The sequence below is a fragment of the Coregonus lavaretus genome (genome assembly GCF_964263955.1).
Source record: "Coregonus lavaretus genome assembly, chromosome: 20".
In the NCBI taxonomy this organism is placed as follows: domain Eukaryota; kingdom Metazoa; phylum Chordata; class Actinopteri; order Salmoniformes; family Salmonidae; genus Coregonus; species Coregonus lavaretus.
The window spans coordinates 7,311,050-7,335,516 of record NC_140007.1 but is presented as its reverse complement, the minus strand read 5'-3'; the positions used below and the strand labels follow the sequence as shown (position 1 = coordinate 7,335,516).

The 24,467-nt window shown below is 47.6% G+C and overlaps 1 protein-coding gene across 6 annotated transcripts in view; it reads right to left on the bottom strand.

The window, feature by feature from the left end:
* Positions 1–13,593: 13,593 nt before the first annotated feature.
* LOC311147269 (transmembrane and coiled-coil domains protein 1-like) overlaps positions 13,594–24,467 on the bottom strand; it is a 62,837-nt gene continuing 51,963 nt past the window's right edge. For all 6 annotated transcript variants that reach the window (XM_084183941.1, XM_084183945.1, XM_084183943.1 and 3 more), the window contains exons 5-7: positions 22,518–23,215; positions 18,191–18,326; positions 13,594–17,509 (exon numbers count right to left, since the gene is read on the bottom strand). In XM_084183941.1, the coding sequence (XP_084040067.1) occupies positions 17,195–17,509; positions 18,191–18,326; positions 22,518–23,215 (1,149 nt within the window). In that variant the 3' untranslated portion in view covers positions 13,594–17,194. The remainder of the gene's footprint in view (positions 17,510–18,190; positions 18,327–22,517; positions 23,216–24,467) is intronic.

Here is a 24,467-nt window from a genome sequence, read left to right as displayed (position 1 = left end):
CCTGCTCAACGCCTAAACACAGAGTGACGTGATAAGAGAGTCGTGCTTCCTTTTCTCAGCGCAGCGCACATCAGAGCACAGCAGAGGAGGGCTGAGAGCGCAGAGCTGTCTTCTGCTGCTGCCCCTCTCTCTGCCCACTCCACTCCACTCCACCCCGCAGCCCCGTGCCCAGCGGCCGCACTCCTCAATCCTCCCCATTCATTCTTCTCCATATTATACGCCTTGGAATTTCATCATGTGAGATTTTTTTCCAGTCAAAGTTGATTGGAGTGGTTAGGGTAGGCTAATTGTAGGCTATTTGCGTAATGGACATCCACACACCAAGGCAGAACAATAATGGTGTAATTACTGTTAATTAGTTATCTATCTATAAAACGATGACAAAATAATCCCAAAATGATCAAAATAAAATTATAATTTGAGGGGGAATAATAATGTGAGAAGAAAATATAGCCTAGGCCTATTTTCTAAAATAAAAACCTATAACAGGCTACTACATTTAGATGGCCCAGTTGATCAGTGCTCTGCTCCTCTTAGGGTTGATGGTGGTGGCTGCTCTCACCTCCTGCGGCCAGTGGCCCCTTCCCACTGGGCAAAAACATGTTGAATCTACTTTTTTCCACGTAATTTCAACCCCAAAATAAATGTGATGACGTTGAATCAGTGTGAAAAACTGATTGGATTTAAAAGGGCATTTCATGTATTTTTTCCACCCAACTTTTAACCAAAATCCATTGACATGGTGACATTTGTTGTTTATTTCATGTTGAATTCACGTTAGTTGACAACTCAACCAAATGTAAATCAAAACTAGACGTGCAGATACGCAGAAGGCTCCATCTGCGCTCTGTGCACATATGGTGGGGTAAGCACCGTGAAAGTGCTACCAGATGGGTGTGCCCACCTTTCCGTTTTTTGACATTCACATCTATTTAGCTTTTGGATCTGCGCCTCATAAATATTCAAACGCAACACATGTGCACCTCCCAAAAATGTATGTCGCTTAAACATCCCGTTGAAATGAAGTGCTTCTTGTTCACAGCTCTGCAATGAGAAAACATGGGACATCTCAGTTGGATATCTATACAAAAAGTGGCAACAACAAACTGGGAGTGCGTCTTTTTGGATTACCCACGGACTTTTTCTCTCAAGGGCAGTTTAGATAGGCCAACATAATATAAATAAAATTACCCAAAGACAGCTCAGAAAGGTGGAAGAGAGATTAATCTCTGGAGTGAGTGAGAAACACGCCAATTTGATAGCCATCGTTCTATTTCAACGCATTCCAACCCGTGCGTCATGCCAGTTTGTGCACTAAAGCCCTGCTGGATCTGTTCTATCTCTCGCGGCCGGCGGTCACAGGGGACCTGTTATGTCCCACTTAGTTCCGTGCGCGCCTCCCATCACCACTTGGTGCTGTTATTTGCGCTGATAAGCACCGCCGGGGCCTATGCGTGTTTACCTTGGCCCCCAAACACGCGCATCTAATCGGACAGTGTGGAGGGGCAGGAAAGAGGTATGATAAGGAACCAGCTGACTGATCGCCAGGAGCAAGACTCCACCACACACACATATAGACTACACACACCCCCCAACACACCCACTAAAACCTCGCGTCTCTATTAAGAGTGAGAGGGATGCGAAGGGACTGAGGAGAGAAGGGGTATCACGGGTCACGGCTGTCAAGGATCAGATATTACTGAAGAGGTGTGACGGAGTGCTGCGCTCTGGTTAGACTCGATTTTTCGTGACACTTCACGGAAGTGTGGTGTGGTGTGGTGTGGTGTGGTCTGTCTGTCTGTCTGTCTGTCTGTCTGTGACTCAAGTAAAGGTGAAAGTCACCCAATAAAATACTACTTCTAAAAGTATCTGGTTTTAAATGCACTTCAGTAGCCTAAGGTGGTGGAAAAAGTACTAAAACTCATACTTGAGTAAAAGTAAAAAGTAGGCTAAAAGTAAATGCTATACATCAAATACCTTACATTAAGCAAACCAGATGGCACGATTTTCTTGTGCCACACTCCAACACTCAGCATAATTTACAAAAGCAGCATTTGCGTTTAGTGAGTCCGACAGATTAGAGGAAGTAGTGATAGGTGGGTGAATGGACCATATTGCTGTCCTGCCTGAGCATTCGTAACGGATACTTTTGGGAGTCAGGAAAAGTCTATGGGAGTAAAAAGTACATATTTTCTTTAGGAATGTAGTGGAGCAAAAGCAAAAGTGGTTAAAAATATAAATAGTAAAGTGCAGATGCTGGAAAAAACTACTTAAGTAGTACTTCAAAGTATTTTTACTTAAGTAGCCTACTTTACACCACTGTAAAAGGTGCAGTGAAATGCTTACTTGCAAGCTCCCTCAACAATGCAGTACAAATAGGCCTATCAATATAAATAATATTCAAAAGTCAAATAAGAAGAAGTAGAAGAAAGTCTTATACAAAGTCATAAAACTGATATGTACTCAATAGGATATACAGTATACATTTTGAATGTGCGGTCAAGTATGACAGTAATTACAATATGAAGTGGATAGTGTATTGGTCAAGCAATTTAAATAGTAGGCCTAAATGGAACAGCAGCGTAGACTGAGTGTGTGTACAGTGCTTTCAAAATCTATTCATACCCCTTGAATTATTCCACATTTTGTTGTGTTACAGCCTGAATTCAAAATGGAATAAATATATATTTTTTGTCACCCATCTACACACAATACCCAATATCACAAAGTGAAAATGTGTTTTTAGAATTGTCCTTAGAGCTCCGATACAGGATTGTTCCAAGGCACAGATCTGGGGAAGGGTACCAAAAAATGTCTGCAGCATTGAAGGTCCCCAAGAACACAGTGCTCTCCATAATTCTTAAATGGAAGAAGTTTGGAACCAACAAGACTCTTCCTAGAGCTGGCCGCCCGGCCAAACTGAGCAATCGGGGGAGAAGGGCCTTGGTCAGGGAGGTGACCAAGAACCCGATGGTCACTCTGACAGAGCTCCAGAGTTCCTCTGTGGAGATGGGAGAACCTTCCAGAAGGACAACCATCTCTGCAGCACTCCACCACTCCTCAGTAAGGCACATGACAGCCCGCTTGGAGTTTGCCAAAAGGCACCTAAAGGACTCTCAGACCATGAGAAACAAGATTCTCTGGTCTGATGAAACCAACATTGAACTCTTTGGCCTGAATGCCAAGCATCTAATCTGGAGGAAACCTGGTAACATCCCTATGGTGGTGGCAGCGACATGCTGTGGGGATGTTTTTCAGAGGCAGGGACCGGGAGACTAGTCAGATTTGAGGGAAAGATGAACAGAGCAAAGTACAGAGAGATCCTTGATGAAATCCTGCTCCAGAGCACTCAGGAAATCAGACTGCAGCGAACATTCACCTTCCAACAGGATAACGACCCTAAGCACAGAGTCAAGACAATGCTGGAGTGGCTTCAGGACAAGTCTCTGAATGTCCTTGAGTGAACCAGCCAGAGCCCGGACTTGAACCCGATCGAACATCTCTGGAGAGACCTGAAAATAGCTGTGCAGTGACGCTCCCCATCCAACCTGACAGAGCTTGAGAGGATCTGCAGAGAAGAAAGGAAGAAATACCCCAAATACAGGTGTGCCAAGCTTGTAACCAAGAAGACTCGAGGCTGTAATTGTCACGGACAGAAGAGGACCCAAGAGCGCAAGTTCAAATTCAGAGTTCTTTATTGAAGGTTTCAGGCGGGAAGAGGAGTGCCAGGGGTGTCAGGGGTTCCAGGGGTGCTTGGGGCTCTGGGGTTTTACAGGGTCCTGTGGGTACCTGTGCTCCGGGGGTCACCAAATGTCCGGGGGTGTCCAGTCCAAGTGCTTAGTGTGTGTGTTCCCCAGTGATGGAGCGGCGTATCGGGCTGAGGGTGGTGAAGCGTCTGGGCACGCTCATCTGGTGGTCGGAGACCGGAGGGGCTGAAGATCGGAGAGTAGTCGAGGTCCAGAAGGCAGGTCGGGATAGACGGGGCAGTAGAACAAGGAGGCAGTCAAGAAAGGATCGGTATCACAAACAGGAGTCAGAGCGCAGACAGGCAGGTTACTGGTCCGGGTTTGAAGACGATCTGACAGGGCTTGGCTGAAAAACAGGGCTTGATATACTGGGAGAGGTTAGTGGGGAAATGCAGTTCAGCTGGCAGAGTAATTAGAACAGAGTGAGGCAAGGTGAGGATGGTGAGTGGGAAATGCAGTGCAGCTGGCCAGGTAACAAGAGCAGAGCAGGGCGGAGCCAGGTGGAGCTCGTTAGGCAGAGTAGGGAGAGAGTGAGCAGAGTGGCAGAGAATTGAATGCAATTAATGTTGCTACCAGGGAGAGAGAGTGCTCATGACAGGACCCCCCCTCCAAGGGACAGCCCCAGAAGTCCCAAGAACAACATCATGCCGGGAGGGTGGAGGGGAGCAGGCGGCGGGTCAGAACTCCTCCGAGCGGTCCGAGTGAATCTCCTCATCCTCAGAAGGAGCTGGAGGGTCACGGTCGGGAGACAGGACAGGCACTGAGACAGGAGCAGGGTCAGGCACAGGACAGGAAGCAGGGCGGGCAGGACGGCTAGGAACCCCTCTTGGACGGCCCCTACGGATTGCAGGCTGATCAGGATGTAGTCGGTGGAAGTCAGTGATAAGGGTCCGGTCCACTATCCTCCTGGCCGGGATCCAGGTCCTCTCCTCTGGACCATATCCCTCCCAGTCAACGAGGTACTGGAGACCCCTACCCCTTCGCCTAGAGCGGAGCAGCCGCCGGACGGTGAAGACAGGACCGCCATCTACGAGGCGCGGAGGAGGTGGCGCCGGAGCTGCAGGGACCAGGGGACTTTCATGGACCGGCTTGACCTTGGAGACGTGGAAGGTGGGGTGGACCCGCATGGAAGCGGGCAACTGAAGTCGGACCGCCGTTGGACTGATGACTTTCTGCACAAGAAAAGGACCAATGAAGCGAGGGGCCAGCTTTCGTGATTCAACCCGCAGCGGCAGATCCCGGGCAGACAGCCAGACCTTCTGACCAACCCGGTAAGTAGGTGCTGGGGTCCTCCGTCGGTTGGCACCGACGGCGTAGCTGGTTCCAGACTTCAGGAGCACAGTGCGAGCCTGGGCCCAAGTGCGGCGGCAGCGGCGGGCATACGCAAGAGCAGACGGACAGGTAGCATCCGCCTCCTGGCTGGCAAACAGTGGAGGTTGATACCCGTAGACACACTGAAAGGGGGAGAGCCCGGTGGAGGAACTGGTGAGTGAATTATGGGCATATTCCACCCAGAGCAGGTGTTGAGCCCAGGCCCGGGGATTTTGGGAAGCCACACACCTCAGTGCCTTCTCCAGCTCCTGGTTCATGCGTTCAGTCTGGCCGTTTGACTGCGGGTGGAATCCAGACGATAGGCTGGCGGTGGCCCCAAGGAGATGACAGAACTCCTTCCAAAAGGTTGCTGAGAATTGCGGGCCCCGGTCTGACACTATATCCTGGGGTAGGCCATGGATACGAAACACATGTTCCAGGACCACCTGGGAGGTCTCTTTAGCAGAGGGTAGTTTGGGAAGGGGCACGAAGTGGGTCATATTACTAAAGCGGTCAACAATGGTAAGGATGACTGTGTGTCCGTCAGAGGGCGGAAGGCCCGTAACAAAGTCCAGTGAAACGTGGGACCAGGGCCTCTTGGGTATGAGTAGGGGTTGCAGCAACCCAGCAGGAGGCTGGTTGGGGGTCTTGTTTCGGTTACAAGTGGGACAAGCTCGGATGAATTCTCGGACATCCCGTCTCATCCGCCGCCACCAGAACCGCTGGCGGACCAGATGAAGGGTGCGAGTGATGCCGGGATGACAGGCCAGACGGGATTCGTGCCCCCACTGAATCACAGGTGACCTGAGATTTGCTGGAACAAACAGACGGTTGGGGGGCGCTGGTGCTTGGACCTGGCTGGTCCCGAAGAGCCTCCATGACCTGCTTCTCGATCTCCCAGGTGAGGGCCGCTACGACCAAGTGGCTGGGAAGAATGGGGGCTGTCATGGCGGTGGTCTCGTCCTTCTGAAACATCCGGGAAAGAGCATCAGGTTTGATGTTGCGAGATCCCGGGCGGTAGGAGAGCGTGAAATTGAAGCGCGTAAAGAACAGAGACCACCGCTGTTGACGGGAGTTCAGCCTCCTGGCTGTTTGGATATACTCCAGGTTCTTGTGGTCTGTCCACACTACGAATGGTTCCTTTGACCCCTCTAACCAGTGCCGCCATTCTTCAAGGGCGAGCTTGACAGCCAACAGCTCGCGGTTCCCAATGTCGTAGTTGCATTCGGCAGGGGTTAGCCGACGGGAGTAGAAGGCACAGGGGTGCATCTTGCCATCCTCAGCTGCTCTTTGAGAAAGCACTGCACCCACTCCCACGTCCGAAGCATCTACCTCCACCACAAACTGCCTTGCTGCATCTGGCATCTGGAGGATGGGAGCAGAAGTGAAACATGTCTTGAGGATATTGAAGGCCTTATCAGCAGCTGATGTCCATTGGTACGGTTGTTTAGTGCTGGTTAGCGCCGTGAGGGGTGCAGCCACTGTGCTATAGTTTCTGATGAATCTCCTATAAAAGTTGGCAAAGCCCAGGAACTGTTGCAACTTTTTCCGAGACTCAGGAACTGGCCAGGAAGTGACAGCCGACACCTTCGTGAGATCCATCTGAATGCTGCCCTCGGTCACCACATACCCCAGGAATGAAACGGTTTTGGCATGGAACTCGCACTTCTCTGCCTTCACGAAAAGAGAGTTCTCCAGCAGGCGGCGCAGGACCAACTGGACGTGGTGCGTGTGTTCTGACAGAGTCTTTGAGAATATTAAAATATCGTCAAGGTACACAAATACGAACGTATTTAGCATGTCCCTGAGGATATCATTCACTAGGGCTTGAAAAACTGCTGGGGCATTGGTGAGGCCGAAGGGCATGACGAGATATTCATAGTGGCCGGTTGGTGTGTTGAACGCTGTCTTCCATTCGTCTCCCTCCCTCATCCGCACCAGATGGTAGGCATTGCGAAGGTCCAGCTTTGTGAATACAGTGGCTCCCTGCAGCAGTTCGAAGGCAGACGAAAGTAAGGGCAGTGGGTAGCGATTCTTAACCGTGATGTCGTTCAGACCCCGGTAATCTATGCATGGACGAAGAGAACCGTCCTTCTTGCCGACAAAGAAGAATCCCGCTCCTGCGGGGGAAGATGACGGTCTAATTATCCCGGCGGCAAGAGAGTCATTAATGTAGTCCTCCATGGCCTTTCTTTCCGGGGCTGACAGTGAATACAGACGACCCTTGGGAGGTGCTGTGCCAGGCAGGAGATCAATCGCGCAGTCATAGGGTCTGTGTGGGGGTAGAGATGTCGCCTTGGATTTGTTGAACACCTCTTTCAGGCTGTGGTAACAGGCCGGAACATTGGATATGTCGGGGGTAGCGCTAGATCTTTCCCGGTGAACGGGCAGGGTGGCCCCCCTTAAACAGGTCTGGTGACAACTCCTTCCCCACTCACGGACTGTTCCTGTCTCCCAGTCGATGTGGGGGTTGTGCTGACGGAGCCACGGGTATCCAAGAATGAGTGGTTGGCCAGGTGAGTGTAGGAGGTGAAACTGGATGGACTCCTGGTGGTTTCCTGACAGCAGGATTGTCACAGGGGCGGAGATATGAGTGACAGTGCCAAGATGATGCCCATCCAGGGCTCGTGCAGGAATGGGTTGTGTCAGTTGATGATGGTTCACGCCCAGTTGCTGTGCAAGCTCAGGGTCCATGATGTTTGCTTCGGCTCCGGAATCCACAAGGGCGGCCAATGTATGAGTCTTGTCAGAAAGCTGAAGGCGGAGATGAAGCAGGGTCTTTCGGATGGAGGGAGACTGAAGGCTTGTTGAGCTCACCCGGATCTCCCCTACACCTGGTGAGCTGCGGCTTTTGCCGGACAAGTGGCGACACGGTGATTTTCGCCACCACAGTAGAGGCAAAGGTTGGAGCTTAGACGGCGCCGACGCTCCTCGGGAGTCAGAGAGGCACGGCCAATCTCCATGGGCTCAGGCTGATTGAGTTGGCTATGGGACTTGACAGGCAGGGGCTGGACAGAAGCGGTATCGACCCGAGTGCGGATGGCAGGTTGACTGAGACGGCCCTTCTCCCTCCTCCGGGTCTGTATACGGCGGTCAATGCGGACGGCAAGGTCAATGGCGGCATCAAGCGTTGAGGGCGGGTCATGGGAAACAAGCTCGTCTTTGATATAGTCCGCCAGGCTATGGAGGAAGGCTTGCACCAGTGCCTCTGGGTTAAACGAGCCTTGACTGGCCAGGGTACGAAAGTCAATGGAGAAGTCTGCCACTGTCCGATTGCCCTGACGGATGGTGAGCAGAGCTTGTGACGCTTCGGCTGTTGGCGAGCCTAGGTCAAAGACCTTTAACATCTCCTCCTCAAAGGCACTGAAGGAGGCACAGGCTGGGGTTTGCCGGTCGAATTCCGCCGTTCCCCACAACCGAGCTCGACCGGTGAGATGTGTGATGACATACCCCACCTTGGCTCCCTCTGTTGAGAAAGTCCTGGGCTGTAGTGCAAACTGGATTCGGCAGCTGCTCAAGAATGGTCTTACTTGCTTCTGGTTGCCATCAAAACGTTCCGGGTTCCCAATCTTTGGTTCAGGAGCGTGGGGATCTGGTGGCAGCACTGCCGGGCCTGCAGCATTGGGACCTCCAGCGGGGGGATGAAGGAGTGTCGGTGGTACAGGAACAGAAGGACCAGGGGGGGGTGCAGGTGGAGTAGCCGGGTTTGAGAGTAGTTGCAGGGCTTGGGCTAGCTGTTGTTGCTGCAGTTGGAACTGTTGTTGCTGCTGGTTGAATAGCTGGAGAAGGGAAGCGATGTCGCCAGCCATCCGATTTATGTCTCCCTCAGAGCGTTCCAGTCGCTGTAGGGCAGTCATCTCTGGCTCTTCCTCCATCGTGGTCAGGGAGTGCGCTGGGTCCATGATGGTCAGATCGTTCTGTCACGGACAGAAGAGGACCCAAGAGCGCAAGTTCAAATTCAGAGTTCTTTATTGAAGGTTTCAGGCGGGAAGAGGAGTGCCAGGGGTGTCAGGGGTTCCAGGGGTGCTTGGGGCTCTGGGGTTTTACAGGGTCCTGTGGGTACCTGTGCTCCGGGGGTCACCAAATGTCCGGGGGTGTCCAGTCCAAGTGCTTAGTGTGTGTGTTCCCCAGTGATGGAGCGGCGTATCGGGCTGAGGGTGGTGAAGCGTCTGGGCACGCTCATCTGGTGGTCGGAGACCGGAGGGGCTGAAGATCGGAGAGTAGTCGAGGTCCAGAAGGCAGGTCGGGATAGACGGGGCAGTAGAACAAGGAGGCAGTCAAGAAAGGATCGGTATCACAAACAGGAGTCAGAGCGCAGACAGGCAGGTTACTGGTCCGGGTTTGAAGACGATCTGACAGGGCTTGGCTGAAAAACAGGGCTTGATATACTGGGAGAGGTTAGTGGGGAAATGCAGTTCAGCTGGCAGAGTAATTAGAACAGAGTGAGGCAAGGTGAGGATGGTGAGTGGGAAATGCAGTGCAGCTGGCCAGGTAACAAGAGCAGAGCAGGGCGGAGCCAGGTGGAGCTCGTTAGGCAGAGTAGGGAGAGAGTGAGCAGAGTGGCAGAGAATTGAATGCAATTAATGTTGCTACCAGGGAGAGAGAGTGCTCATGACAGTAATCGCTGCCAAAGGTGCTTCAACAAAGTACTGAGTAAAGGATCTGAATACTTACGTAAATGTGATATTTCCAGTTGTTTTTTATTATACATTTGCAGAACTTTCTAAAAACCTGTTTTTGCTTTGTCATTATGGGGTATTGTGTGTAGATTATTGAGGGGAATTTTTTTTTTTAAATACATTTTAAAATAAGGCCGTAACGTAACAAAATGTGGAAAAAGTCAAGGGGTCTGAATAGTTTCCGAAGGCACTGTATGTATATTCTAATGAAGTTAGATTTATACACTTTTTCATATACAGTACCAGTCAAAAGTTTGGACACACCTACTCATTGAATGGTTTTTCTTTATTTTTACTATTTTCTACATTGTAGAATAATAGTGAAGACATCAGAACAATGAAATAACACATATGGAATCATGCAGTAACCAAACAAGTGTTAAACAAATCAAAATATATTTTATATTTGAGATTCTTCAAATAGCCACCCTTTGCCTTGATGACAGCTTTGCACATTCTTGGCATTCTCTCAACAAGCTTCCTGAGGTAGTCACCTGGAATGCATTTCAAATAACAGGTGTATTTTGTGGAATTTCTTTCCTTCTTAATGCATTTGAGCCAATCAGTTGTGTTGTGACAAGGTAGGGGGGGTATACAGAAGATAGCCCTATTTGGTAAAAGACCAAGTCCATATTATGGCAAGAACAGCTCAAATAAGCAAAGAGAAACGACAGTCCATCATTACTTTAAGACATGAAGGTCAGTCAATAGGGAACATTTCATGAACTTTGAACGTTTCTTCAAGTGCAGTCGCAAAAACCATAAAAAACATTAAAACTCTTCTGGAAGCAACGTCAGCACAATAACTGTTCGTCGGGAGCTTCATGAAATAGGTTTCCATGGCCGAGCAGCAGCACACAAGCCTAAGATCACCATGCGCAATGCCAAGCGTCGCTGGAGTGGTGTAGGTCCCCTGTAGCTCAGTTTGTAGAGCATGGCGCTTGCAACGCCAGGATTGTGGGTTCGATTCCCACGGGGGGCCAGTGTGAAAAATGTATGCACTCACTAACTGTAAGTTGCTCTGGATAAGAGCGTCTGCTAAATGACTAAAATGTAAAATGTGTAAAGCTCCCGCCATTGGACTATGGAGCAGTGGAAACACATTCTCTGGAGTGATGCTTCACCATCTGGCAGTCCGACGGACAAATCTGGGTTTGGCGGATGCCAGGAGAACGCTACCTGCCCCAATGCATAGTGCCAACTGTAAAGTTAGGTGGAGGAGGAATAATGGTCTGGGGCTGTTTTTCATGGTTTGGGCTAGGCCCCTTAGTTCCAGGGAAGGGAAATCTTAACGCTACAGCATACAATGGCATTCTAGACGATTCTGTGCTTCCAACTTTGTGGCAACAGTTTGGGGAAGGCCCTTTCCTGTTTCAGCATGACAATGCCCCCATGCACAAAGTGAAGTTCATACAGAAATGGTTAGTCAAGATCGGTGTGGAAGAACTTGACTGGCCTGCACAGAGCCCTGACCTCAACCCCATCGAACACTTTTGGGATGAATTGGAACGCCGACTGCGAGCCAGGCCTAATCGCCCAACATCAGTGCCCGACCTCACTAGTGCTCTTCTGGCTGAATGGAAGCAAGTCCCCGCAGCAATGTTCCAACATCTAGTGGAAAGAAGAGTGGAGGCTGTTATAGCAACAAAGGGAGGACCAACTCCATATGAATGCCCATGTTTTTGGAATGAGGTGTTTGACGAGCAGGTGTCCACATACTTTTGGTAATGTAATGTGTGCTTGTGTGTGTGTGTGTGTGCTTGTGTATGTGTGTGTGTGTGTGTGTTTCTGTGTGAGTGAGTGTGTGTGTGCTTGTGCAAAGGTTGGAAGTGTGAGGGTCTCTAAGTTGCAGGTCTGAGCAGGTAGACAGGAGCCTGTTGGTCCGAGACCCGATACTCCGATACCGTTTGCCAGATGGTAACGGAGTGAACAGTCCGTGGCTCGGGTGACTGGATTCCTTGACAATCTTGTGGGCCTTCCTCAGACACCACCTGGTGTAAATGTCCTGTAGGGCAGGGAGCTCGCCCAAGGTGATGTATTGGGCCGTCCGCACCACCCTCTGTAGTGGGCGGTGCAGTTGCCATACCAGGCGGTGATGCAGCCTGACTAGATGCTCTCAATGGTACAGCTATAGAAGTTCTTGAAAATCTGAGGGGCCATGCCAAATTTCTTCAGTTACCTGAGGTTGAAGAGGCGCTGTTGCGCCTTCTTCACCACGGTGTCGATATGAAGGGTCCACGTCAGGTCCTCGTGATGTGCACACCGAGGAACTTGGAAGCTTTTGACCCTCTCCACTGTAGCCCGATCGATGCAGATGGGGGTGTGCCCCCCCTTTCCTGTAGTTCACGATAAGCTTCTTGGTTTTGCTGACGTTTAGGGAGAGGTTGTTGTCCTGGCACCACTTTTCCAGGGTTCTAACCTCCTCCCTGTAGGCTGTCTTGTCGTCGTCGGTGATCAGGCCTACCACCGTCGTGTCGTCGGCAAACTGATGGTGCTGGAGTCGTGCGTAGACACGCAGTCGTGGGTGAACAGGGAGTACAGGAGGGGGATGAACACACACCTGAGGGGCCCCCGTGTTGAGGGTCAGCGTGACAGAGGTGTTGTTGCCTTCCTTCACCACCTGGGGGCGGCCCGTCAGGAAGTCCAGGATCCAGTTGCAGAGGGAGGTGTTCAGACCCAGGGCCCTGAGCTTAATGACGAGCTTGGAGGGGACTATGTTGTTGAAAGATGAGCTGTAGTCAATGAACATCATTCTCATATAGGTATTCCTCTTGTCCATGTGGGATAGGGCAGTGTGTAATGCAATGGTGATTGCGTCGTCCATAGATCTGTTTGGGTGGTATGGAAATTGTAGTGGGTCCAGGGTGGTAAGGTGGAGCTGATGTGTTCCTTGACCAGCCACTCAAAGCACTTCATGATGACAGAAGTGAGTGCTACAGGGCGATTGTCATGCATGGGTCACATAATATGTGCAATGTGGTGCATCATGAAAAGGTATTTAAACAATATTGGTGTGTGTGTGAGAGAGTGAGAGAACATACACTCCACTCACCAGGCAGCCTGAGCCTTCTCTGGGCAGTAGGGAAAGGGTGTCTGGCGGGAGAGACTGCTATTTTCTCTGAGGTCCAGGGACTGGGACTGTGCGCTGCCCACCAACCTGTTTCCTGCCAGATAAGAAACAACCCCTCCACAGGGACAGCGTCAGCACTCCACTGCCTCTCCACCCCATATGGACTGACATTCTGACATTAACAGCTAGGGAATATGAATGGAAAATAAATCAATGTTTAACACACACACTACATAAAGGACAAGGACACACACACACATTTCTAACCCACTGTAAAGACTGTGTTTCAAGGCTCAATTTGAGCATACAGATCATCTGTGGGTCATGTCAGGCAACTAAGGAGCTATAAATAGGAGAGGACCGCCATCTAGTGGCTCAATATGTGAACTTCAACAGGACTGATTCATTCTATAATCAATTCACATTAAACACTATAAAACACTAACAGTGCTTAGGCCTACTTTGTTCCTCAGTTAAACATTTCAAATGTATCTCATCCAGACAAAGTTTGGCCCAGGCTGTTTAAGAATCTCTTAATTCATTAATCTGTTTAACAACATGACTTTGCTTTAAATAATTGCCCTTCCTCAACCTGAAACAGGGGTTGGCCAGCATGGAGGAGATGATTGCTTACCAATCCTACGAGAGAACCAGAGACAGACAGACAGACAGACAGACACACATACACACACAAGCAAGACTATGAGTGTGCGTCTAGGTACAGGTACAAGAACACACACACAGAAACGCGCACACGCATGCACACACAAAGTCAGAGAGCCAGGAGTTAGTCAGGAATGCACTTTTATTGTCCCACACTTAGAAAAGGACATCAGAAGGCACTGGAGTGGTTTAGCCCACAACCCTATCCTACGCTACATCAGAGAGGTCACGGCAAGGTCACACCAAGATCAGAAGTCAACTCAGGAGCCATTCAATTCACCTGGGGCACGTTCAAGATCAAAACAATGAACAGTATCTTTAAACTGATTGGTGTGCAACAATGTCCATTGAATTTCATTAATTCCTATTTCTAGATGAGATTGACACAAATTCAGTGCAGTTTTTGGTTTAAATCTGTTTCAATGATCCGGAATCTAAGCCTAAACCGCCAGAGGGGCTATGTACAGTTGTGGTCAAAGGTTTTGAGAATTACACAAGTATTGGTCTTCACAAAGTTCGCTGCTTCAGTGTTATATATAATATAATATTTTTGTCAGATGTTACTATGGTATACTGAAGTATAATTACAAGCATTCCATAAGTGTCAAAGGCTTTTATTGACAATTACATTAAGTTCATGCAAAGAGTAAATATTTGCAGAGTTGACCATTCTTTTTCAAGACCTCTGCAATCCGCCCTGGCATGCTGTCAATTAACTTCTGGGCCACATCCTGACTGATGGCAGCCCATTCTTGCATAATCAATGCTTGGAGTTTGTCAGAATTTGTGGGTTTATGTTTGTCCACCCGCCTCTTGAGGATCGACCACAAGTTCTCAATGGGATTAAGGTCTGGGGAGTTTCACTTTTGCCTTATGGCAAGGTGCTCCATCATGCTGGAAAAGGCATTGGTCGTCACAAAACTGTTCTTGGATGGTTGGGAGAAGTTGCTCTCGAAGGATGTGTTGGTACCATTCTTTATTCATGGCTGTGTTCTTAGGCAAAATTGTCTCAGGATGCTTTACTGTTGGCATGATAAAGGACTGATGGTAGCACTCACCTTGTCTTCTCTGGACAAGGTGTTTTCCGGATGCCTCAACCAATCGGAAAGGGGATTCATCAGAGAAAATGACTTTACCCCAGTCCTCAGCAGTCCAATCCCTGTACCTTTTGCAGAATATCAGTCTGTCCCTGATGTTTTTCCTGGAGAGAAGTGGCTTCTTTGCTGCCCTTCTTGACACCAGGCCATCCTCCAAAAGTATTCGCCTCACTGTGCGTGCAGATGCACTCACACCTGCCTGCTGCCATTCCTGAGCAAGCTCTGCACTGGTGGTGCCCCGATCCCGCAGCTGAATCAACTTTAGGAGACGGTCCTGGCGCTTGCTGGCCTTTCTTGGGCGCCCTGACGCCAATTGAACCTCTCTCCTTGAAGTTCTTGATGATCCGATAAATGGTTGATTTAGGTGCAATCTTACTAGCAGCAATATCCTTGCCTGTGAAGCCCTTTTTGTGCAAAGCAGTGATGACGGCACGTGTTTCCTTGCAGGTAACCATGGTTAACAGAGGAAGAACAATGATTTCAAGCACCACCCTCCTTTTAAAGCTTCCAGTCTGTTATTCTAACTCAATCAGCATGACAGAGTGATCTCCAGCCTTGTCCTCGTCAACACTCTCACCTGTGTTAACGAGAGAATCCCTGACATGATGGCAGCTGGTCCTTTTGTGGCAGGGATGAAATGCAGTGGAAATGTTTTTTTGGGGATTAAGTTCATTTTCATGGCAAAGAGTGACTTTGCAATTCATTGCAATTCATCTAATCACTCTTCATGACATTCTGGAGTATATGCCATCATCAAAACTGAGGCAGCAGACTTTGTGAAAATTAGTATTTGTGTCATTCTCAAAGTGTACAAAGTGTTTCACAATCCTGGTCCCAGAACACTTGTCTCCAGTTCCCACTATCAGTTATTATCTTAAAACAAGCTCCTAATGGAGCTGCAGAATGGACTTTAGATGGACTCATTCATGTCAGCTAGCTCGACTGAAGGTCCTTGAGGAGATGAACGGGAGGATAAAAAGGCATATTCAGCAGAAATCAAGGACCCGGATTAGGAAACACACATCAGATCATTAGCAGAGTGTCTCAGAGCAATTACCCAGAAGTGGCCTTGTTAAGGTATATTCTGTTAGCCTGGTCCCATATCAGTTTGTGCTTTGTTCAGTAAATCCATCTGCAATGTCATGACCATGTGTCAGAGGAGTTGGCTAATAAAGCACAAAGTGATGATGATTTGTCATACACCTCAAATCCAAGCTGAGACATACAAGTAGGCCGTATGTACAATTGGCTGATCATCGAAGAGAACTATATGCTGGCACACTATTCTCTATTATACACAGTAAAAGTAGTGCACTACAAAGGGAATAGGGTGTAATTGACATTTTGCCTATGACCATCTGCTCTGCCCTCTCATCCCCACAAGGCTATATGACCTGCTCTGGGTCTTTTCTCTGTACATATCAAAGCAAGAAAGAAAATAAAAACGTCCCTATTTCTACACCAGGTGCAACAGGAGAGTTTTGGCACATAGGACAGAATGTTGGAGGAAACAGGGGGATGAAATGAGAGTGAAAGGGAGAGAGAGAACAGTAAGTGATGGAGTGAGTCACATTCGTAATACAGGCAGCGCATTGAACAACAGTAGCATGGCAGTGGATACAGTTGTCTATGTCTGGCAAAAGCAGCATTCCTTTTCAACATGGACTTCAGCTGACACAATGGGTGGGCATCAGTGAAAGCAGTATCATGGCAACTCCACATTTCCTGCAAAGTGGCCTTATTTGTACCTATGGTCTCTGGTGGCTCTGTGGTGAGTGGTCCTAACTGTTAAACCCTCCCTCTTGTCTAAGCTGATTCCACACTCTAGAAGTCATTATATCACCTCTCCTAATTAAAAATATGTATTCTCTCTTTCTATTTAAAAAAAATAAAACTTTATAAGGATGTAAATTATCGCTAGTAGAAACAGTACGGAAGCCCGAGGAGTCTCTAGATGTGACACTCAAAGTATTGTCCGGGAAACAATGATAATCAGTGGAAAAGGTTCCTTCTGATCTCAGAATCAACCCATCGTGGTGGGAAAAGTGCTAGGGCATTCATTCATCTTTTTATATTCTACCAATAACAGCCAGGTAGAGCACTTTCTTCCTGAAAGGCAGACAATCAGAGTAGCATTTCTCTGCAGAGGGCCTGAGCATCTGAGGTAAACGTCCAATCAGTTTCCTGACAAGCTTCTCTTTGTGCAGAGTGGGAGGAGCTTAATGCTACACGGTACTGAATAAAACAAATATGTATTAAAAATAATATTAGAAATAATAATAACGACAATAATATACTTGATTAACTCCTAGGAAATAAAAACAGTATGAGGATGCAACCTGTGAAAGAAAGAAAACACTATTTCTGATCTCCAAAAATGTAAACAAAGTCTAATTCTTCCTAAACGAAAGTCATAACTGAGTGGTATTCTCATCTTTCCTCCTACCCGGACTTTCTCCTCAGTCCAAATACCGCCTCACTGAGCTCAACCGATAGGCTCATTCCTCAGCGTCCGTCAAGACAACCCCCACATCCCATTGTCAGTTAGGCTCTTCCTGCTTCCTGTGTGTGCGTGTGGCCAGAGTTCCACCCCTACGCGTAGTCATAGAAACACACGTGGCCAAGCGGTCATCTGGGTGGCTGCAGGGCGCGGTGCGTGCAGCCCGACAGCGCGTCCCAGTTCCTCCAGAGGAAGGCGAAGAGGAGGATGAGGAGGAGGGTGGAGAAGGAGCGGGAGCGGGTCTTCATCAGGGGGACCACACAGTTGGCCACGGTGGAGACGAACACCAGGAGCACGGCCATGAGGGCCAGGAGGACGTTGATGAGTTTCCCCAGCAGGGTCCGGGCCGTGGCGTTCTCCAGGCCTTCTAGCTGGACCACCTGCTGCTGCTGCTGTTGCAGCTCCATCTTAGAGATACGTGTCTGGCACGCCTCCAGGGCTTCCTATAGGATAGGTCAAGAGAAAAGGGTTACACCTAGTAGTACACAGTACTACTACACGCAGTAAAGTAAAGACAGTAGCGTCTGACAAATAACAAAGATCATTACAATTAAAACTCTACATCCAAGAGAGGGACGTGTAGGTTAAAGACAAGGCAACGTTATGCACCCACACCCTCATGCAGGACAAAAGGAGATGTGTGTAACAGACACGGAAATGCTCTGTTTACAGATAAACAACCCACTGAGGTTATGGTACACAGACATGGTTTTCAGTTATTTTACAGTCCTGTTTTAGCTGGTAATGCCCTGGTATTTAATAAGAAATTACATTGAAACAAGGGTTACTTTTCTGGCACTGATCTGAACGAACTCAACACAATATCTAACTATCTGGTACATTATGAGGCTGGTTCTTATGGATTCCAATGAAACATAATATAAATATTAAGCCATTATCATGTATTATTATCATCCAATTTAAATACCAGGTAAATTGTGAACTGTAAAATAAACTGGTCCTCTCACACACAGAAGACAGATTATTGGCTTTTTTTTTTTTTTTTTTTTTTTTTTTTACTTCAGATGAAATTGTGTTTGTGAAATTAATCACAATCATACAATTGTCTGGCTATTTAGTTTGTATGTGTACAGTGTGTGTGTGTGGTTGTGTGTGTGACTGACCTGTGTGTCTCTGGCTCTCTCGTAGGACTGGTAGGCTATCTTCTCCTCCATGCTGGCCAGCTCCTGCTTCAGGTTTAGGATCTCATTCTGATGGAGCTCTGTCAGATCATTCAGCTGCTCCTCCAGACGCTCACACCTAGACATACCCAAATATAGACACCAATGTTAGTCTAATTGCTCACACAGACATAGACACAGACAGAAATACAGACACAGAGACAGATAGGCGGACAGTCACACACACACACACAGACAAACACACGCACTCGTGTGTGCCCCTTTAGAGAAACACAGGTCCCAGGTTTTCCTGGAAAAATAACCTAAAGAGCTTTCAGGTCAAATGAGGGCGGCAGGTAGCTTAGTGGTTAAGAGCGTTGTGGTTAAGAGCGTTCTAATCCCCGAGCCAACTAGGTGAAACATCTGTCGATGTGCCCTTGAGCAAAGCACTTAATCCAAATTGCTCCTGTAAGTCGCTCTGGATAAGAGCGTCTGCTAAATGACTAAGAAAATAAAATAAATAAATAAATGACAACTGACTGGACTGATGGCTATCTGTGAGCTGATTAGCACATGCTTACTCGTCTGCCGATAAGACTGACCAATGGCAGATAATCAGCAGGATGACACTGATCAATCACATACTCTCAGCAGGAGGGAGGAGACCAGAAAGATGGTATGGGTGTCATTAGTAGTGGAAAGAAACTGAACAGGTAAAAAAGAGAGCTGTATATGTCCGTGAGTATTTTTGAATATGTACAAAATGTGTCTCAGGAAATACGTGAATAAATGCACAATGTGCTTGTCTATGCATGCATGTGCGTGTGTGATTAGGTGAATCACACCAGCAGTCTGATCTCATTATGTCTCACCTAACCTGTTTAAGAGTCACATTTCAATAAGATCTACAACTCTTGCCTCTGGTACCACACCGGCACGCACACACACAACAGATACCCACATGCTCTGGTGGTTTAATGCAACAATAAAAAGATACAAGCACAACAGGTGAGTCAGAGAGAGGGGGAGGAGGAGCAACCGTTGAACATGCTGTACCATCCTAATACTGCTGACTGCACAGAACCTTTTAAGCAGGGTTACCCAACAGGTGGCCCGCGGGTCGTTTTATTTGTTGGACATAAAGAAAACACAAAAACACCAGGAAATCAGCTCCAAGTGATTTGAATTCAAGAAATCTGTTCCAAAGTATTACCACGCATAATAGAGATACGTGATCGTATACAAATGTAAACAAGGTTTGAAATGATTATGTTTCAGTCAAATATTATATCTGTTCGGGCTTCTTGCGGTCAATTTGCAATCCACAAATTATTTGTAATTATGTTCCGGCCCCCCGACCATCCGCTCAAGAAAAGAAATCGGTCCGCGGCTGAATCTAGTTGATGATCCCTGCGATAAAGTTTCCTCTAGGAGTTATTATACAGGTAGCAGTCTCAACACAGGAACTGTGTGAAATAACCAGTGGACTTAGTTCATTGGAAGTCATGAAAAGATCAAGACAAAGTCTTCAGTCCAGGCTGTATTCTCATTCATTCATTCATCCATTTCTTCATTAGTTATGCTTCAGACTCTTAGCAAATGTCAAACACAGTGGTTTAACCATAGCTGTGTGTTTAATTGCCAGAACATAGTCACCAGCAGACATGCTCAAACCTCATTAGGGTCCTTCAGTTTTGATGCTCCTTATTTTTTGTCTGAAACACACAGACTCTGGTAAACACATTTTAGAAGAATATATACAGTGGGGGAAAAAAGTATTTAGTCAGCCACCAATTGTGCAAGTTCTCCCACTTAAAAAGATGAGAGAGGCCTGTAATTTTCATCATAGTTACACGTCAACTATGACAGACAAAATGAGATTTTTTTTCTCCAGAAAATCACATTGTAGGATTTTTAATGAATTTATTTGCAAATTATGGTGGAAAATAAGTATTTGGTCAACAACAAAAGTTTCTCAATACTTTGTTATATAACCTTTGTTGGCAATGACACAGGTCAAACGTTTTCTGTAAGTCTTCACAAGGTTTTCACACACTGTTGCTGGTATTTTGGCCCATTCCTCCATGCATATCTCCTCTAGAGCAGTGATGTTTTGGGGCTGTCGCTGGGCAACACGGACTTTCAACTCCCTCCAAAGATTTTCTATGGGGTTGAGATCTTGAGACTGGCTAGGCCACTCCAGGACCTTGAAATGCTTCTTACGAAGCCACTCCTTCGTTGCCCGGGCGGTGTGTTTGGGATCATTGTCATGCTGAAAGACCCAGCCACGTTTCATCTTCAATGCCCTTGCTGATGGAAGGAGGTTTTCACTCAAAATCTCACGATATATGGCCCCATTCATTCTTTCCTTTACACGGATCAGTCGTCCTGGTCCCTTTGCAGAAAAACAGCCCCAAAGCATGATGTTTCCACCCCCATGCTTCACAGTAGGTATGGTGTTCTTTGGATGCAACTCAGCATTCTTTGTCCTCCAAACACGACGAGTTGAGTTTTGACCAAAAAGTTCTATTTTGGTTTCATCTGACCATATGACATTCTCCCAATCCTCTTCTGGATCATCCAAATGCACTCTAGCAAACTTCAGACGGGCCTGGACATGTACTGGCTTAAGCAGGGGGACACGTCTGGCACTGCAGGATTTGAGTCCCTGGCGGCATAGTGTGTTACTGATGGTAGGCTTTGTTACTTTGGTCCCAGCTCTCTGCAGGTCATTCACTAGGTCCCCCCGTGTGGTTCTGGGATTTTTTTCTTGTGATAATTTTGACCCCACGGGGTGAGACCTTGCGTGGAGCCCCAGATCGAGGGAGATTATCAGTGGTCTTGTATGTCTTCCATTTCCTAATAATTGCTCCCACAGTTGATTTCTTCAAACCAAGCTGCTTACCTAATGCAGATTCAGTCTTCCCAGCCTGGTGCAGGTCTACAATTTTGTTTCTGGTGTCCTTTGACAGCTCTTTGGTCTTGGCCATAGTGGAGTTTGGAGTGTGACTGTTTGAGGTTGTGGACAGGTGTCTTTTATACTGATAACAAGTTCAAACAGGTGCCATTAATACAGGTAACGAGTGGAGGACAGAAGAGCCTCTTAAAGAATAAGTTACAGGTCTGTGAGAGCCAGAAATCTTGCTTGTTTGTGGGTGACCAAATACTTATTTTCCACCATAATTTGCAAATAAATTCATTAAAAATCCTACAATGTGATTTTCTGGATTTTTTTTCCTCAATTTGTCTGTCATAGTTGACGTGTACCTATGATGAAAATTACAGGCCTCTCTCATCTTTTTAAGTGGGAGAACATGCACAATTGGTGGCTGACTAAATACTTTTTTCCCCCACTGTATATATTTCTCTCTCTCTCTTGTGTCTGTGTTAATTTGCCTGTCCTTTTCCTCATTCACTGAGTTTAAGCTTCAAATGCAAAACTTTCTAGCATCAAGAAGTTTATTGTCCTTCTACATCCTCCATCTAAACCTTCTCCATCTGATTGCCTTGTGAGGGTTAAGTGCATATTAATCATAGTGTCAATGGCCCTTAACATCTTAATACCCATTTAATCACATAGAGTAATAGATTCAGTTATTCTGAGAAAGGCTAAATATCTAGTAATACATGACTAACACAGTCTCTTTGAAACCTAGTAAAATGAACTGAATAGATACAATACATTTTTGCCTTTCACCAGGGTACAGTCATGGTTCCCTCCATTTCTACGGTATATGTTAAGTTTAAAGGTGCTGTCCCTTGACCAACACATGGCATGAGTACCAACACATGCCCTAAGATAGCTCTTTGATAGGGCAGGACAGATCCCTGTGCTCAGGACTCCAAGTGCTTCTTCCTGTTTCCTTTAGAGCAGGGATTTCGTCTGGCCACCTACATACACTTGGCAGGCTTTAAGGGAGTTTCAGGGTTTCCGCTTTAAGTCAGCGTTTTGACAAACCCTTTGAGACAGTGCAAAATAAATATACTTAAATGGCGACCTCTGTTCCTGTAGTGTCTTTACTAAAAAGTCTGTACAAACACCTCTAAAGTTTAGTAGTCTAGAGCTGTTCTCTCTGCCTGAATGATGCATAATGGCGATTCTGTAATTTGTGTGTATCTATAAGGTTACTGTCACTAGCTTTACAATAAACATACATGCATCCATAACACTTAGAGATAACCTCTCAAATGTTAACCTTATCCATCTTTGGATGGAGTTTTTCATGCAGGTCTCTCTCTCTCTCTCTCGCTAAGAAAGTCTGTTGTGTGTACCTGAGTTGTTAGTCCTGCAGGGCCCGCATGATGACTACAGTGATTCTTGATTCCGTACCTGAACCGTTCCTCCTGCAGGGCCTGCATGATGACAGTGTAGTCCCTCTGATAGTGGCTCTTCAGCCCCTCCAGACTCTCCTCTAGTCTCCCCTGGCCATCCCTCAGCTCCTGCACTTCCTGTAGCAGCATGTCCAGGCTGGAGCTCTGGCTCCTCTCCAGGGTGTTCCCCTTGGAGCTGGGGGGGCCTCCGGGGGCCCCCGTGGTGCTGTTGGCCCCTGCCGACCCTGACGTAGCGCTGGAGCAGTCATCCTCGCTGCCGTACTTGGGGCTGGACTGCAGGTGGTGGTGTGCTGCGCTGCCCAGAGACGTCCCCCCGGCCCCCATCAACCCCTCCTCGCCTCCTGAAGGGTCATCCAAGGAGTCCTTCAGCCCAGGGATGTTGTCGGCGCTGCCAAACTTGTTGCGGAACAGCGAGGCGATCTCTCGGGGCTTGGAGACGACCCCGGCGGCAGCAGAGTGTGTAGCCTGGGAGAAGCTGGTGAGGCCTCCCTTGACACTGTCAACCACGCCTTCGCTGAAGCCTGTGACCTTTGCCCCCACGTCCTTCAGGCCCTGCTGCATGTCCCTGAGGACATCCTTAGACTGACGAGGGATGCCGTTGTGCTCCACCTCCCTCAGCTTGCGGTGGTAGTGCTCCAGCTTCCTCTGTAGCTGCTGGATGGTCTGGGCTGACTTCTGGTTCTTCTTCTCAAACACCTGCAGTTATATAGGACATTTAGATTGCTGTGTTTTATATTACATTTACAATGAGTATACCAAACTATAGGAACACCTTCCTGATATTAAGTTGCCCGCAGCATTGCAGTTCTTGACACAAACCGGTGCGCCTGGCACCTACTACCATACCCAGTTCAAAGGCACTTACATTTTTGTCTTGTCCAAGGATATGGGTACGCAGACCCACGAGCCACTGCGGCCCCTCATGATGAGTTCAGTTTTTTTGTGGGTCCCACCCCCATTAAAGTTGCCCATCCCCGATCTACACTGATTTCAAGTGACAACAATAAGAGATCATAGCTTTCACCTGGATTCAACTGGTCAGTCTATGTTATGGAAAGAGCATGTTCTTAATGTTTTGTATACTTGTGGGTTAATATTTATAGCACATACGCATTTTATAGTACATGTATCAGAACATTTGCTCTGTGAAATATAAGGAAGGAGACAGGCTGACACACCCACATTGATCTGTGCCTGTGGTAATTTACACTGAATAAAATGAAACGCAACATGAGCTAAAATAAGAGACCAGAAATGTTCCACACAAAAAGCTTATTTCTCTCAAATTATGTGCACAAATTTGTTAACATTCCTGTTAGTGAGCATTTCTCACAATTCTCTTTTGCCAAGATAATCCATCCACATGACAGGTGTGGCATATCAAGAAGCTGATTAAAAAGCATGACCACTACACAGGTGCACCTTGTGCTGGGGACAATAAAAGCCCACTCTAAAATCTGCAGATTTTGTCACACAACACCACAGATGTCTCAAGTTTTGAGGGAGAGTGCAATTGGCATGCTGACTGCAGGAATGTCCACCAGAGCTGTTGCCAGAGAATTGGATGTTAATTTCTCTACCACAAGCCGCCTCCAACGTTGTTTAAGAGAATTTGGCAGTACGTCCAACAGGCCTCAAAACCGCAGACCACGTGCAATCCACATCTGGCTTCTTCACCTGCGGGATCATCTGAGACCAGCCACCCAGACATCAGATGAAACTGTGGGTTTGCACAACCTAAGACATTTTGCATAAACTGTCAGAAACCGTCTCAGGGAAGCTCATCTGCGTGCTCGCTGTCATCATCAGGGTCTTGACCTGATTGCAGTTCGGTGTCGTAACCCACTTCAGTGGGCAAATGCTCACCTTCGATGGCCACTGGCATGCTGGGGAAGTGTGCTCTACACGGATGAATCCCGGCTTCAAGCGTGTATGGTGTTGTGTGGGT